Here is a 14,019-nt window from a genome sequence, read left to right on the forward strand (position 1 = left end):
CTGAGGAGGGTTGGAAGGATGAATGGATCAGTCACTCAATAAAGTGTAGAGCTGCTGTCTGACAAAATCACAATTTTAGTAGTTCATTAAAATAAATAAGGCTTTATGACTGCTGAATACCAACTATCAATCACTTAGATTGTGTAATTTCAGGTAGCGATACATCCTTGGGACGTCCCTAGCCCATTGAAGTTTACATTTAAAATGGTTAAGTTATGGATTAAGGTTAGGGTTTAGGGTAGGGATGTCCCAAGAATCCCAGATAGCATTGACCATTGTGCATTTGTAACCGATGTGAAATGGCTAGCTAGTTAGCGGGGTGTGCGCTAATAGCGATGTTTCGTGGGAGGCAGTTGTTTATGTGTGCAGAGTCCCTGGTTCGAGCCCAGGTAGGGGCGAGGAGAGGGACGGAAGCTATACTGTTACACATTCTTCAGTCTCTTTTACGTAGCAGGTGAAAATGAAACACAGACAAGACAAGTAGGCGCTCAGGTCATTATGGTCATTGTACTTTAAAAAAAATAGCATCTAATTATGTGTAACTGTATGTGGGGTTGTTAGAGAAGAATGTGATTGTCAGCCCTAACAATCCATTCTAGCATCTCATCAGGTTCTGAAAAAGTCTTAATTGATGACGTGTTCTTTCTATTCCAGGGGACAGCAGAGGAACTTCATCAATTACACTCCTTCATCAATACAAGCAGTGAATATCTCACCTTTAATGCGCATGAAACAGGTTACCAGATGGTTGGACGATACTTTTCTCATCAATCATCTTAAATACCATACTTAAAAACTGGAAATCAACCAATCCTTACCTATGATGTTAACTACAACAGAAATAACTTAAAATGTATCACTTTAAATTAAACCAATCGTTTGCACTCATGACTTGAGCTATTTAGCCAACTAGCTATTAGCCTAAACAGCATAACCAACCAGCACACAGAATTTAGAACAGCCACATTTTTACAGATGACGTCCCACACCGTAGCAGCGTAGCCTTCAGGTCTGCTACTAAACCACTGGCCTTCATCGAGAGCATCAAGTCCATGCTGAATTGTGGGTAAACGGTGACTGGCTGACTGATTTATAAATAATAATGAGTAGTTATTTAAGATGCAAGGTGATTTGTAAATGAGTCAGCAGCCACCTGCACTGTCGGCTGCAAAGTCGAACGAGCCCAATACCAAACCAATCAGGTGTTCGACGAAATTATTCTTCAGACATCATTGATCACGTGCTGCTGATAAAGGGACACTGCTTTGAATTATACCGCTTAGCGACTTCAGTACCTGCCTCATAGCTCCAGTCTCAAACTTAACCCCGGTCCTGCTGAAGAAGAGGCGGTCGTCTGGATGGAGAAAGAAGCTCTCGTGAAAGAGGTGGAGGAAGAGGAGGCTGTTACAATACAAAAACAAGTAGAGGTTGAGGCTGTTACCGTGAAAGAAGAAGAGAAAGACGTCACAGTTAAAGAGGGAGACTCGTTCAGAGTTAATAAAGAGGGGGACGACGACATTTCAGTGAACGAAGAGGAGGGGGAGGTGACTGTCACATCGGAAAATGAAGAAGAGGAGGAAACTGGATATCTCGGCCCGGTTTCCCAAGCGCATCTTAAGGCGTCCGATGGTTCCAACGATGAAGGGGCCCTGATTAACACTAGTAAGTACTGTCTTAAAAACAGAAGCACAAACTCCGCAGTTGTTGAACTGATGTGTGGTGTTAAAGGGGACATTTGCAATTGCTACATCCATATTGACTCTTAAATTATGTATTTATTTATAGGCATTGATTCTTGAAGAATATAACGAATGCCTTATGAGCTTAGTTCAACTGTTTACCACATCAGAATCCCAAATAACTTTTTTTACTCCAATGTTTAGAAACAATGTAAACCAACACTGTATAGCCTCAACATGGTTAAAACTATAATGTTGATATCATGGATGGTCAGTCCTTGCATCCATAGGTCTGTCTATGAATTTGAGAGTAGTTACATTTCTCCAGCCCCATCCATCCTATTTCCAAAATAGTGGTGTATTTACAGCTTTGTTATTGGTTGAACTGCAGATTGGTTGATTGAATGTTGTGTTGCTTTTTTAAAGGGAAAACCTAGTTTTTAAACGAACAAAATGGCTGCCCAGTGACCTGAGCTGCGTTAGAATACTCATACTAACCATACTATTTGTGATGTTAATGGAGTATATAGTGTGCTTATTGGTCATAGTATGATGTAGTTAGTATGCCAAAATTCGTCGTACTAAATTCGCCAAAATATGACATATACACGCAGTACTTTAGGGTGCATAATGCAATTCTTCAGGAAATGGGCGTAGCTTCACATCATTTTCAGATTTGAAGAAAATGGTGGAAAATAATGGTGGAAGAAGTTCAACGAGAGCCGATACAAATGACCTGCTTTAAATAATTATGACAAATGTTAAGAACATTTTAAGGAAATGTAAAAGTAATGACTTTTGAAATAAGTTACGTTACACGTTATGTTAGCTACACTATCCTTACCAAACGCATAGCATATCTTTACAGCAGTGTATTGGTATGTTAACTAGCTACCTAACGTTAGTTGGCTACTTATACATCAAACTTGCTAGTCTAGTAACTATATTCTAACTAACTACCCAATGTTTGTTGAATTGATTAGAGAGCAGAAAAACTGATGGATTTAATAACAGTCAACACATGTTGAATATGGCCGGTGTCAGTGGTTTCTGGTGGGGTAATATGGTAGAAACATTTGAGGCATTTGTAAGTTCTATTCTTCAAAAATCAATGGTTATATAGTAAATGGGTCTTTCTATAACTGCCAGTGTAGATTTCCTGTTGGGGTCAAATTGTTAGAGCTGTTAAGTCATTGTATAATATTCTGGCAATTATTTTCATGCCATTACATTAAAGGTGAAAGATTGTATTTTTTTTAGCAAGGTGTTGCTTAAATAATGTTGTGTGCTAATCGCTAGTTAGCGGGCTAGCTAGCTTACTAAATGTATTAAGAGTCAGAGTAAACGTAGCTAGCTAATACTGCCTGGTACCAGTGCTGTTGTAGGCCTAGAGAAGCATGTTTGTGCAACGGTATCTTATCAGAGAGGAGTAGGCGAAGTATGAATATGTTGGCTAGCTAGCAGGCTACATGAAGTAAGAAAACAACATGTAATGTAACATCTAATTAGGATCAACTGGAAATACTGACCATCACTTTGGTTCCTACCATGTCTTCTTCGCTGAGGTTTGTCAGACTACACTCATCAGGTGTATTGCTGCCACCTACAGTAACCAAAATGCAAAAAAATGGGATTAACAAATCTTACTAATTACCTCAAATAAACACGAACCAAATTCACTCCACTACCCTGAATTTCGAACAAAAATGGTACTATTCAGATCCCCACACAGGTTCATGAACCTGAGAGGGCTGGAACGTCTAAATTCAGTTCTCCCTGTAACATTTTGTCTGAAGTCCTGGAGAGACAGAAATCCATTTGCCGCCTTCACAATGATGTCTAGCTTCTTAGATGTTTTATTAGTTTAGTATTAATGAAATGTATCAGTGCGGCAGTGAGGGCAATGCAAACACAATTTTGTTGTAGAAACTCCTCCAAGCTAATGCGGAAACTGCGTGTTTTAGACGAAGGTTGCTAATACTTTATTAATGCAATTTATCACTTGCGCTATAAACACAACAAAGTCCACCTTGTTCACTATTAGTGTGTTGGGATCCTTCTCCTGCATGGCTTTACTGTAGACTGTGGGACATCCACTACCTTCTCCTCTCTTCTCCTTCAGCTATTTTCACTGCCTCCACATAGGATACCTGCTGGATGGGCCTGATCATCCTAGCTACTGTGACATCATTCATCCGTACAGGGCACTCCGGGAACTCGGGAACGTGATTCCCATCACAATTACAACATGCTTCATCTGACTACGACATATTTATTCCTTCAACAAACACTTGCAACATGTCCAACCTTTTTTACAATTGTAACACTGCAGCGGCTTCTGTAGATCTCACTTACCCAGGTTTTACATCAGATGGGAGAACCACTTCACCAAACCACAGTAAAACCTTCAGTCTATCATTTGTTTTAATCAACATGCATCTTCCTGAAATGTTATCCCTAAACCACAATAAGCTTTCTCCTTTTGTGCTGTTGACACACAATCAGCATCATACTGCTCCTGGTCACTCGAACCAATTCCACTTCACCATCTTTGAGACTGCAAACCGGTCACCCCAAAAAAACATCCTTGCTGATAATTCCCACTCCGACCATAAACTGCTTTTCATTACCAACTTTAGCCCTTTTCACTCCACTGTTCTTCACCATCGTCCACTCAGTATCGGTAGTCATTTAGGCAGATTACCTTAGTGTTCTTGTGCACAGGGACTATGGTGTTCTGCTTGAAGCATATTGGTATTAGACTCAGACAGGGGATGAAAATGTCAGTGAAGACCCTTGCCAGTTGGTCAGCGCATGCTTGGAGTACACATCCTGGTAATCCGTCTGGCCCTGTGGCCTTGTGAATGTTAACCTGTTTAAAGGTCTTACTCACATCGGCTGCGGAGAGCGTGATCACAAAGTCGTCTGGAACAGCTGATGCTGTCATGCATGTTTCAGTGTTACTTTCCTCGAAGCGAGCATGGAAGTAATGTTGCACGTCTGGTAGGCTCGTGTCACTAGGCAGCTATCGGCTGTGCTTCCCTTTGTAGTTTGCAATAATTTGCAAGCCCTGCCACATCCAACGAGGGTTGGAGCCGATGTTCAAGGGGTATATCAATCTCCCCAGGGTAGCAGTAATACATTTAGATATTTGTCCACAAGGGGATACCCCTCCCATAGGTGGCTCATTATTGGGATTCATGGCTGATTGCTACCTGTAGCTCACTATGAAGTGTCTATTGATACAGGTAAAGGGCCCTGTTGGAGATGGCTGGTTGGTAGCTGAGTCGAGGGAACAAGCAGGGTTGGACAGAGCCATGTTATTATCCCACACAGTCTCTGTGGTTCATATAAACCCCGTTCCTGGGAATTAGATTTGATTACAAATCGTCCCAGTCTGTTACCACAGAAGGGGGTCCGTTTGTCCCATTTCCAGCTAGGTTGCGGTGCTTTTTCATTTCCAGAGTCTTTTTATTTTGGCACTGTCCATATGTAGCTTGTTTTTGGTCACAGAATGGCTGAATAAGTACAACATTTTACCTGGAGCTAACTATGCAGAGCATAGGACATATTGAATGACTAGCTTCCCTCCAAGTCTGAAAGCACACGCTCTCCATTAGGATTAAATTAAAGATACGGAAAATAGGAGTGGCAATTTCGTCCGCTATTATCCTCATTCATTTTCCATCTAGATTGTCAGACCCTGGTGGCTTATCATTGTTGATAGACAACAATACTTTTTTCACCTCTTCCACACGGACTTTATGGATTCTAAATTACAATGTTTCTTTCATAATTTGGTCAGATACACTTGGAAGTGTAATGTCAGCATTCGCTGCTGGTATATCATGCCTAAATTTTGCTAATCTTGCCAATGAAAAAAATCAGGGAACCAGAGATCAAAATAGCCGAACCATAAGAAAAAAAAAACCTCCTCCCGCTGCTGCTGGCCTTAAATTCTGACGTTATGCTCCTGAAGTTTCCAGTAATAGACTACAACAGCAGTACTACTGATCTGGTGCCAGTTATGATTTTCATATTCACATTTTACTGGAACAGTTTAATTTTTTAATCGTATCTCAAAATCATTGTCTAATCTATATTCTATATAAATAGAAATAAACATTATTTAGATTTATATAATTTATTGCCATTGCCAACTATGTAAAAATAGCCTACCTAAAGCCAACAAATAAAAACATCTAGAAAATATCCAGATAAAATAACTCGCATTGGCTGAGCATGGCCTGTCTACATAGTTGATACACTGTTTAAAGTTCTATCACCTAGGTCTGTCTGAAACAACATGATAGCAACATTGTATAAAATATTCTGGGCTCTCAGTTTCCCGCACCAGAGAGTTTGGGACAGACACAGCTGTAGGCTACTTGTGAAAGGGATAAGAAGTAATCAGGTATTGTATGACATTTCCGCTGGATCAGAGCATTACATTTTTTCCCTTTCATGTCGAGTGGTTATCAAGAGTGAGAGCTGGAAATATTTTACTCTAATCAATAGTTGCTCAAAGTATTTGTAAGACTTTGTTTACTTGGTGTTTGAGGTGAAGAAAAAATTACTTGAGAAGCTCCACAAATCATTAGTGGTGGTGCGTAAATACTATCAGACATCCCCAAATAGGTGCATCGCTCTCTGCATCGCCCTCTGTTTGCTAAAATGCAATTTGGTTGCAGAAACTCCTCCATGCTAATGTGGAAACCACTAGTTATCCCAATACCATAGACCTACTGTAGACTCATAACTTCACCTAACAACAACATAGACCTACTGAAAGGTGCCTATATTGGAGACCAAAAGTTGTCTGGCACACTGCTTAGGATTTCAACAACTTTAAAAACGTATTTCTTGCATACAATCATCGATGTTACCACTAATGGGAAAACAAGACAAAATATGACTGTTGTTCACTTGACTGTCTTAAGACGAATGTCAAATAATTCACATTCATTCCAGACATCATTGTTTGAACAACATAATGGCTACGCTGTTGGCATCACCTTTTTACAGTGTATTTTTGCTGTAGTGGGCCTTAAACCACCTGTCCTGACTTTTTGTTCACACAGGAGAGAGACCTAACTATCGTGGATTCTCTGGGGGGCCTCAACAACCTCATGATGGTGACAGGGCAGAGAAGAGTCTCTCCAAATCAAAACACCTCAAGAAACACCAGCAGAGACCCACAGGGAAGAAATGTCATTGCTGCTCTGACTGTGGGAAAGGTTGCAAATCTTCATCAGAACTTAAAATACACCAGAGAACACACACAGGAGAGAAACCTTATAGCTGTGGTCAATGTGGGAGGAGTTTTGTTCAAGCTAGCCATCTGACTAAACACCAGAGAACACACACAGGAGAGAAACCTTATAGCTGTGATCAATGTGGGAGGAGTTTTACTACATCTAGCATTCTGACAGTACACCAGAGAACACACACAGGAGAAAAACCTTATAGCTGTGGTCAATGTGGGAGGAGTTTTACTACATCTAGCGGTCTGACATTACACCAGAGAAAACACACAGGAGAGAAACCTTATATGTGTGATCAATGTGGGAGGAGTTTTGTTAAAGCTAGCCATCTGACTCAACACCAGAGAACACACACAGGAGAAAAACCTTATAGCTGTGGTCAATGTGGGAGGAGTTTTGCTACATCTAGTGATCTGACAGTACACCAGAGAAAACACACAGGAGAGAAACCTTATATGTGTGATCAATGTGGGAGGAGTTTTGTTAAAGCTAGCTATCTGACTCAACACCAGAGAACACACACAGGAGAGAAACCTTATATGTGTGATCAATGTGAGAAGAGTTTTGTTCAAGCTAGCCAGCTGACTTCACACCAGAGAACACACACAGGAGAGAAGCCTTATAGCTGTGATCAATGTGAGAAGAGTTTTCCTACATCTAGCCAGCTGACTTCACACCAGAGAACACACACAGGAGAGAAGCCTTATAGCTGTGATCAATGTGGGATGACTTTTACTACATCTAGCCAGCTAACTTCACACCAGAGAACACACACAGGAGAGAAGCCTTATAGCTGTGATCAATGTGAGAATAGTTTTACTACATCTAGCCAGCTAACTTCACACCAGAGAACACACACAGGAGAGAAGCCTTATAGCTGTGATCAATGTGGGAGGAGTTTTACTACATCTAGCCAGCTAACTTCACACCAGAGAACACACACAGGAGAGAAACCTTATAGCTGTGATCAATGTGGGAGGAGTTTTACTACATCTAGCGGTCTGACAGTACACCAGAGAACACACACAGGAGAAAAACCTTATAGCTGTGGTCAATGTGGGAGGAGTTTTACTACATCTAGCGGTCTGACATTACACCAGAGAAAACACACAGGAGAGAAACCTTATATGTGTGATCAATGTGGGAGGAGTTTTGTTAAAGCTAGCCATCTGACTAAACACCAGAGAACACACACAGGAGAGAAGCCTTATAGCTGTGATCAATGTGGGAGGAGTTTTACTACATCTAGCCAGCTAACTTCACACCAGAGAACACACACAAGAGAGAAACCTTTTAGCTGTGATCAATGTGACAAGAGATACTCTGATAAAAGATCTCTGATCAAACATCAGAAAATACATGCATGAAGAAGTTGTTTCATGATATCACTGAAATAATGTCACAATGTAAAATGTTTTAACATTGTAGTAGGAGTATTTTAATGATGTCACAATGTAGAATGTTTTAGCATTGTAGTAGGAGTGTTTTAATGATGTTCTACCTTATCGTTTACCCTGTTCAATTGATTGCAGCATGATATGGATATTAGCCTCAGGGGAAAATACAGTATCTGAATTGAAAGAGTATTATTAAACAAAGTGATGAACAAAAAAAAGAGCTGTGTTAAACTTACTGCGTTGGTGACCCACTTTAATCAAAACGCAGCACTTCAAAATGTAGTGAGCTGTTTTCTTCAAGTGGAAAAAAATGCATGTAATATGATAATTGTTGCAGATGTTTGTGGACAGCAGGGTAGCCTAGTGGTTAGAGCGGTGGACTAGTAACCGGAAGGTTGCAAGTTCAAACCCCCGAGCTGACAAGGTACAAATCTGTCGTTCTGCCCCTGAACAGGCAGTTAACCCACTGTTCCTACGCCGTCATTGAAAATAAGAATTTGTTCTTAACTGACTTGCCTAGTAAAATAAAGGTAAAATAATTTTTTTTGTGTATATACACACAGGAAAACACAATTGGTCTATAATCAATTTTCTTAACAATCTGACATCACTCCTGTATTTCTTGACAACATTTAAATTCTAATTGTCTTTATTCCCGTACTGGGCAGTAAAAATGTTTGCGTTTAGTCAGTGAGTTGCCATGGATCACAATTTATTTTGACTGCACGCTTTTCCTGTATTGGAGATTTAGTTTTGTTTGGGCTCGTTCCAAGGGGATGAGAGTTCTAGAAGCTAGTGAGCTTTAGGATTCTATAGAAAGAAAAATGAGAAAAGATACGATTGTATATTATTATTTAGAAATGTGTTTTTTTTCTTGTTTTTAATTGTTGATAGCCAGTAGACACTTTATCTTGGAGAAGGTGAAGCATTGTAGTTGATTATAATGTAAAATGGGAGTTTTCTGGTGGTGAGCAAACTTGTCCAACACAAATATAGGATAGTGGTGGTGGAATGACAGATTTGTTATTGTTTGAACTGCAGATTGATGGGTTGTGTGTTTTTTTTAAACAGCAACAAAATGGCTGCCCAGAGGCTTGGTTTGGTTAACTGCTGAGGGATGGGGGAAGGAGAAGTGTTTCCGCTCTCACATTCTTAGAGAAGGCTATTGTAGCAACCGTAACCCAACACCCAGCGACCTCGTCAAGAAGTTCAGAAATCTTGGCGTAACAGTTCTAAGGTGTTGGCTTGACAGTTGCTGGACCCAGGTTTGAGTTCAGCCCAGGGCTACCCCCTGAATTCACTACACTATGAATACAAGGACTGGCCATCCATGAGGTCAAAATTATTGTTTTAAACAGATTTTGAGGCTACATAATATGTTCTATAATTGCCAGTGTAGATTTCCTGTGAGGGCAAATTATTAGAGCTGTTGATAAGTCATTGTCAGCCATTGTTTTTCATGCCCTTACATTAAAGGCAAGAAACCTAGATTCAATTACATTCATGAATTGGTTTGAAACCTTTGTTTTGGTGCCTTGACGGATTTGTAAAATATGGTTTGTCAATGAATCCCTTTTTTAAAATGATTTAAATGTAACCTTTATTTAACTAGGCAAATCAGTTAACTGAAGAACAAAATCTTATTTACAATGACTGCGTTCCCTGGACCACGCTGGGCCAATTGTGCGCCGCCCTATGGGACTCCCAATCACGTCTGGTTATGATACAGCCTGGATTTGATCCACGGTCAACCAAGAGTCATCTGTAAATTCTATCAATCGCCCCACTTGTTTTTATAAAATCTATATGTACTGAACATATGATGCTTTAAGCTGTTTGATTAAATAAATAAGACACACTAGTGACTAGAGGGAGGCAGTCGTCAATATAATCTGACTAGGAGGGAGCCGGTCATCGACACAACCTGACTAGGAGGGAGCCGGTCGACGACACAGCCTGACTAGGAGGGAGCACGGTCGACGACACAACCTGACTAGGAGGGAGCCGGTCGTCGACACAACCTGACTAGGAGGGAGCCGGTCATCGACACAACCTGACTAGGAGGGAGCCGGTCATCGAGACACCCTGACTAGGAGGGAGCCGGTCGACGACACAACCTGACTAGGAAGGAGCCGGTCATCGACACAACCTGACTAGGAGGGAGCCGGTCTACGACACAACCTGACTAGGAGGGAGCCGGTCGTCGACACAACCTGACTAGGAGGGAGCCGGTCGTCGACACAACCTGACTAGGAGGGAGCGGGCCGTCGACACAACCTGACTAGGAGGGAGCCGGTCGTCAACACAATTTTTATATATTTATTTTTATTTGACTCGGCAAGGCAGTTAAGAACACATTCTTACTTTCAATGATGGCTTAGGAACAGTGGGTTAACTGCCTTGTTCAGGGGCAGGATGAACGATTTGTACCTTGTCAGCTCGGGGAACCGATCTTGCAACCTAAGGGTTTAGTATCCTGTTACCCTCTTCCTGTCAAACCAGAAGATGTAAGCATTGCAGAGGAGGATTGTCCAAAGTGGGGTATATATGTGGGGCATGCTGTCCGGTCCTCTGGCAGTCTCTATGGGGGTGCCACAGGGTTCAATTCTCGGGCCGACTCTTTTCTCTGTATATATCAATGATGTTGCTCTTGCTGCGGGCGATTCCCTGATCCACCTCTACGCAGATGACACCATTCTATATACTTCTGGCCCGTCCTTGGACACTGTGCTATCTAACCTCCAAACGAGGTTCAATGCCATACAACACTCCTTCCGTGGCCTCCAACTGCTCTTAAACGCTAGTAAAACCAAATGCATGCTTTTCAACCGTTCGCTGCCTGCACCCGCATGCCTGACTAGCATCACCACCCTGGATGGTTCCGACCTTGAATATGTGGACATCTATAAGTACCTAGGTGTCTGGCTAGACTGTAAACTCTCCTTCCAGACTCATATCAAACATCTCCAATCTAAAATCAAATCTAGAGTCGGCTTTCTATTCTGCAACAAAGCCTCCTTCACTCACGCCGCCAAACTTACCCTAGTAAAACTGACTATCCTACCGATCCTCGACTTCGGCGATGTCATCTACAAAATTGCTTCCAACACTCTACTCAGCAAACTGGATGCAGTTTATCACAGTGCCATCCGTTTTGTCACTAAAGCACCTTATACCACCCACCACTGCGACCTGTATGCTCTAGTCGGCTGGCCCTCGCTACATATTCGTCGCCAGACCCACTGGCTCCAGGTCATCTACAAGTCAAATCAAATCAAATCCAATCAAATCAAATGTATTTATATAGCCCTTCGTACATCAGTTGATATTTCAAAGTGCTGTACAGAAACCCAGCCTAAAACCCCAAACAGCAAGCAATGCAGGTGTAGAAGCACGGTGGCTAGGAAAAACTCCCTAGAAAGGCCAAAACCTAGGAAGAAACCTAGAGAGGAACCAGGCTATGTGGGGTGGCCAGTCCTCTTCTGGCTGTGCCGGGTGGAGATTATAACAGAACATGGCCAAGATGTTCAAATGTTCATAAATGACCAGCATGGTCGTATAATAATAAGGCAGAACAGTTGAAACTGGAGCAGCAGCACGGCCAGGTGGACTGGGGACAGCAAGGAGTCATCATGTCAGGTAGTCCTGGGGCATGGTCCTAGGGCTCAGGTCCTCCGAGAGAGAGAAAAAAATAGAGAATTAGAGAGAGCCTATGTGGGGTGGCCAGTCCTCTTCTGGCTGTGCCGGGTGGAGATTATAACAGAACATGGCCAAGATGTTCAAATGTTCATAAATGACCAGCATGTTTGAATAATAAGAAGGCAGAACAGTTGAAACTGGAGCAGCAGCACGGCCAGGTGGACTGGGGACAGCAAGGAGTCATCATGTCAGGTAATCCTGGGGCATGGTCCTAGGGCTCAGGTCCTCCGAGAGAGAGAAAGAAAGAGAGAAGGAGAGAATTAGAGAACGCACACTTAGATTCACACAGGACACCGAATAGGACAGTAGAAGTACTCCAGATATAACAAACTGACCCTAGCCCCCCGACACATAAACTACTGCAGCATAAATACTGGAGGCTGAGACAGGAGGGGTCAGGAGACACTGTGGACCCATCCGAGGACTAACCCCGGACAGGGCCAAACAGGAAGGATATAACCCCACCCACTTTGCCAAAACACAGCCCCCACACCACTAGAGGGATATCTTCAACCACCAACTTACCATCCTGAGACAGGGCCGAGTATAGCCCACAAAGATCTCCGCCATGGCACAACCCAAGGGGGGGCGCCAACCCAGACAGGATGACCACATCAGTGAATCAACCCACTCAGGTGACGCACCCCTTCCAGGGACGGCATGAGAGAGCCCTAGTAAGCCAGTGACTCAGCCCCTGTAATAGGGTTAGAGGCAGAGAATCCCAAGTCCATGCTAGGTAAAGCTCCGCCTTATCTCAGTTCACTGGTCACGATGGCAACACCCACCCGTAACACACGCTCCAGCAGGTGTATCTCACTGATCATCCCTAAAGCCAACACCTCATTTGGCCTCCTTTCGTTCCAGTTCTCTGCTGCCTGTGACTGGAACGAATTGCAAAAATCGCTGAGGTTGGAGACTTTTATCTCCCTCACCAACTTCAAACATCTGCTATCTGAGCAGCTAACCGATCGCTGCCGCTGTACATAGTCTATCGGTAAATAGCCCACCCATTTTTACCTACCTCATCCCCATACTGTTTTTATTTATTTTATTTTATGCTCTTTTGCACACCAATATCTCTACCTGTACATGACCATCTGATCATTTATCACTCCAGTGTTAATCTGCAAAATTGTAATTATTCGCCTACCTCCTCATGCCTTTTGCACACAATGTATATAGACTCTCCTTTTTTCTACTGTATTATTGACTTGTTAATTGTTTACTCCATGTGTAACTCTGTGTTGTCTGTTCACACTGCTATGCTTTATCTTGGCCAGGTCGCAGTTGCAAATGAGAACTTGTTCTCAACTAGCCTACCTGGTTAAATAAAGGTGAAATAAAAAAATAAAAGGAGGTGAAGCTTGAGTTAGATATCGACCTAGTGTGACCATCCTGGTCCCTCAAGTCAGTGAGTCAACACAGGAAGGAGCAATGAATGGATAGTTCATTTATTTCCAAAGCTGCAATGATGGGACACACCCAGTATGGATGAATGATCAGTAGTGACGGCATATAAATACCACTCCCACAGCATTTCTACATTAATCTGCCCTGTAATATACTAACAAAACTATTGAAATGTCTATCAAAGTCATTGTGATCGTATAGTGGATTTAACAATTCCTACTAATTACTAATTTACTATAATAAAAATAAATACATTATTTCCATGTGTCTCATATTCACTACATCAGAATATCGCGTCATCCATTTTAGTATCAAAATATATCAAATTGACATGGAAAATTACTCAATGTCCCCCTCAGGTGGCGAAGAAGTATAATACACCTAAACTAACAAAACCGGGCTGATAAACTGGCTGGTGTTCATGAGTTTGTAAAACATAGACTTTATACTTTTGTCATAAATGACCTGCATTGATGAGACACACAGTGTGGATGAATGATCAGTAGTCGACAGGGTAAAAATAGCACTCCAAAAGAAGATGCATTTTCCAGTTAGATACCAACTTGAAAG

The 14,019-nt window shown here is 42.0% G+C and overlaps 1 protein-coding gene across 1 annotated transcript; it reads left to right on the forward strand.

The window, feature by feature from the left end:
• The first annotated feature begins 852 nt into the window (after positions 1–852).
• LOC116373400 (zinc finger protein 664-like) lies at positions 853–8,310 on the forward strand. The gene is made up of 3 exons (XM_031821950.1): positions 853–1,662; positions 6,761–7,663; positions 8,252–8,310. The coding sequence occupies exons 1-3, from the start codon at positions 1,359–1,361 to the stop codon at positions 8,308–8,310; spliced, it is 1,266 nt and encodes a 421-aa protein (XP_031677810.1). The 5' UTR covers positions 853–1,358.
• Positions 8,311–14,019: the final 5,709 nt, after the last annotated feature.

The sequence above is a fragment of the Oncorhynchus kisutch genome, unplaced genomic scaffold (genome assembly GCF_002021735.2).
Source record: "Oncorhynchus kisutch isolate 150728-3 unplaced genomic scaffold, Okis_V2 scaffold4039, whole genome shotgun sequence".
Taxonomy (NCBI): Eukaryota; Metazoa; Chordata; class Actinopteri; order Salmoniformes; family Salmonidae; genus Oncorhynchus; species Oncorhynchus kisutch.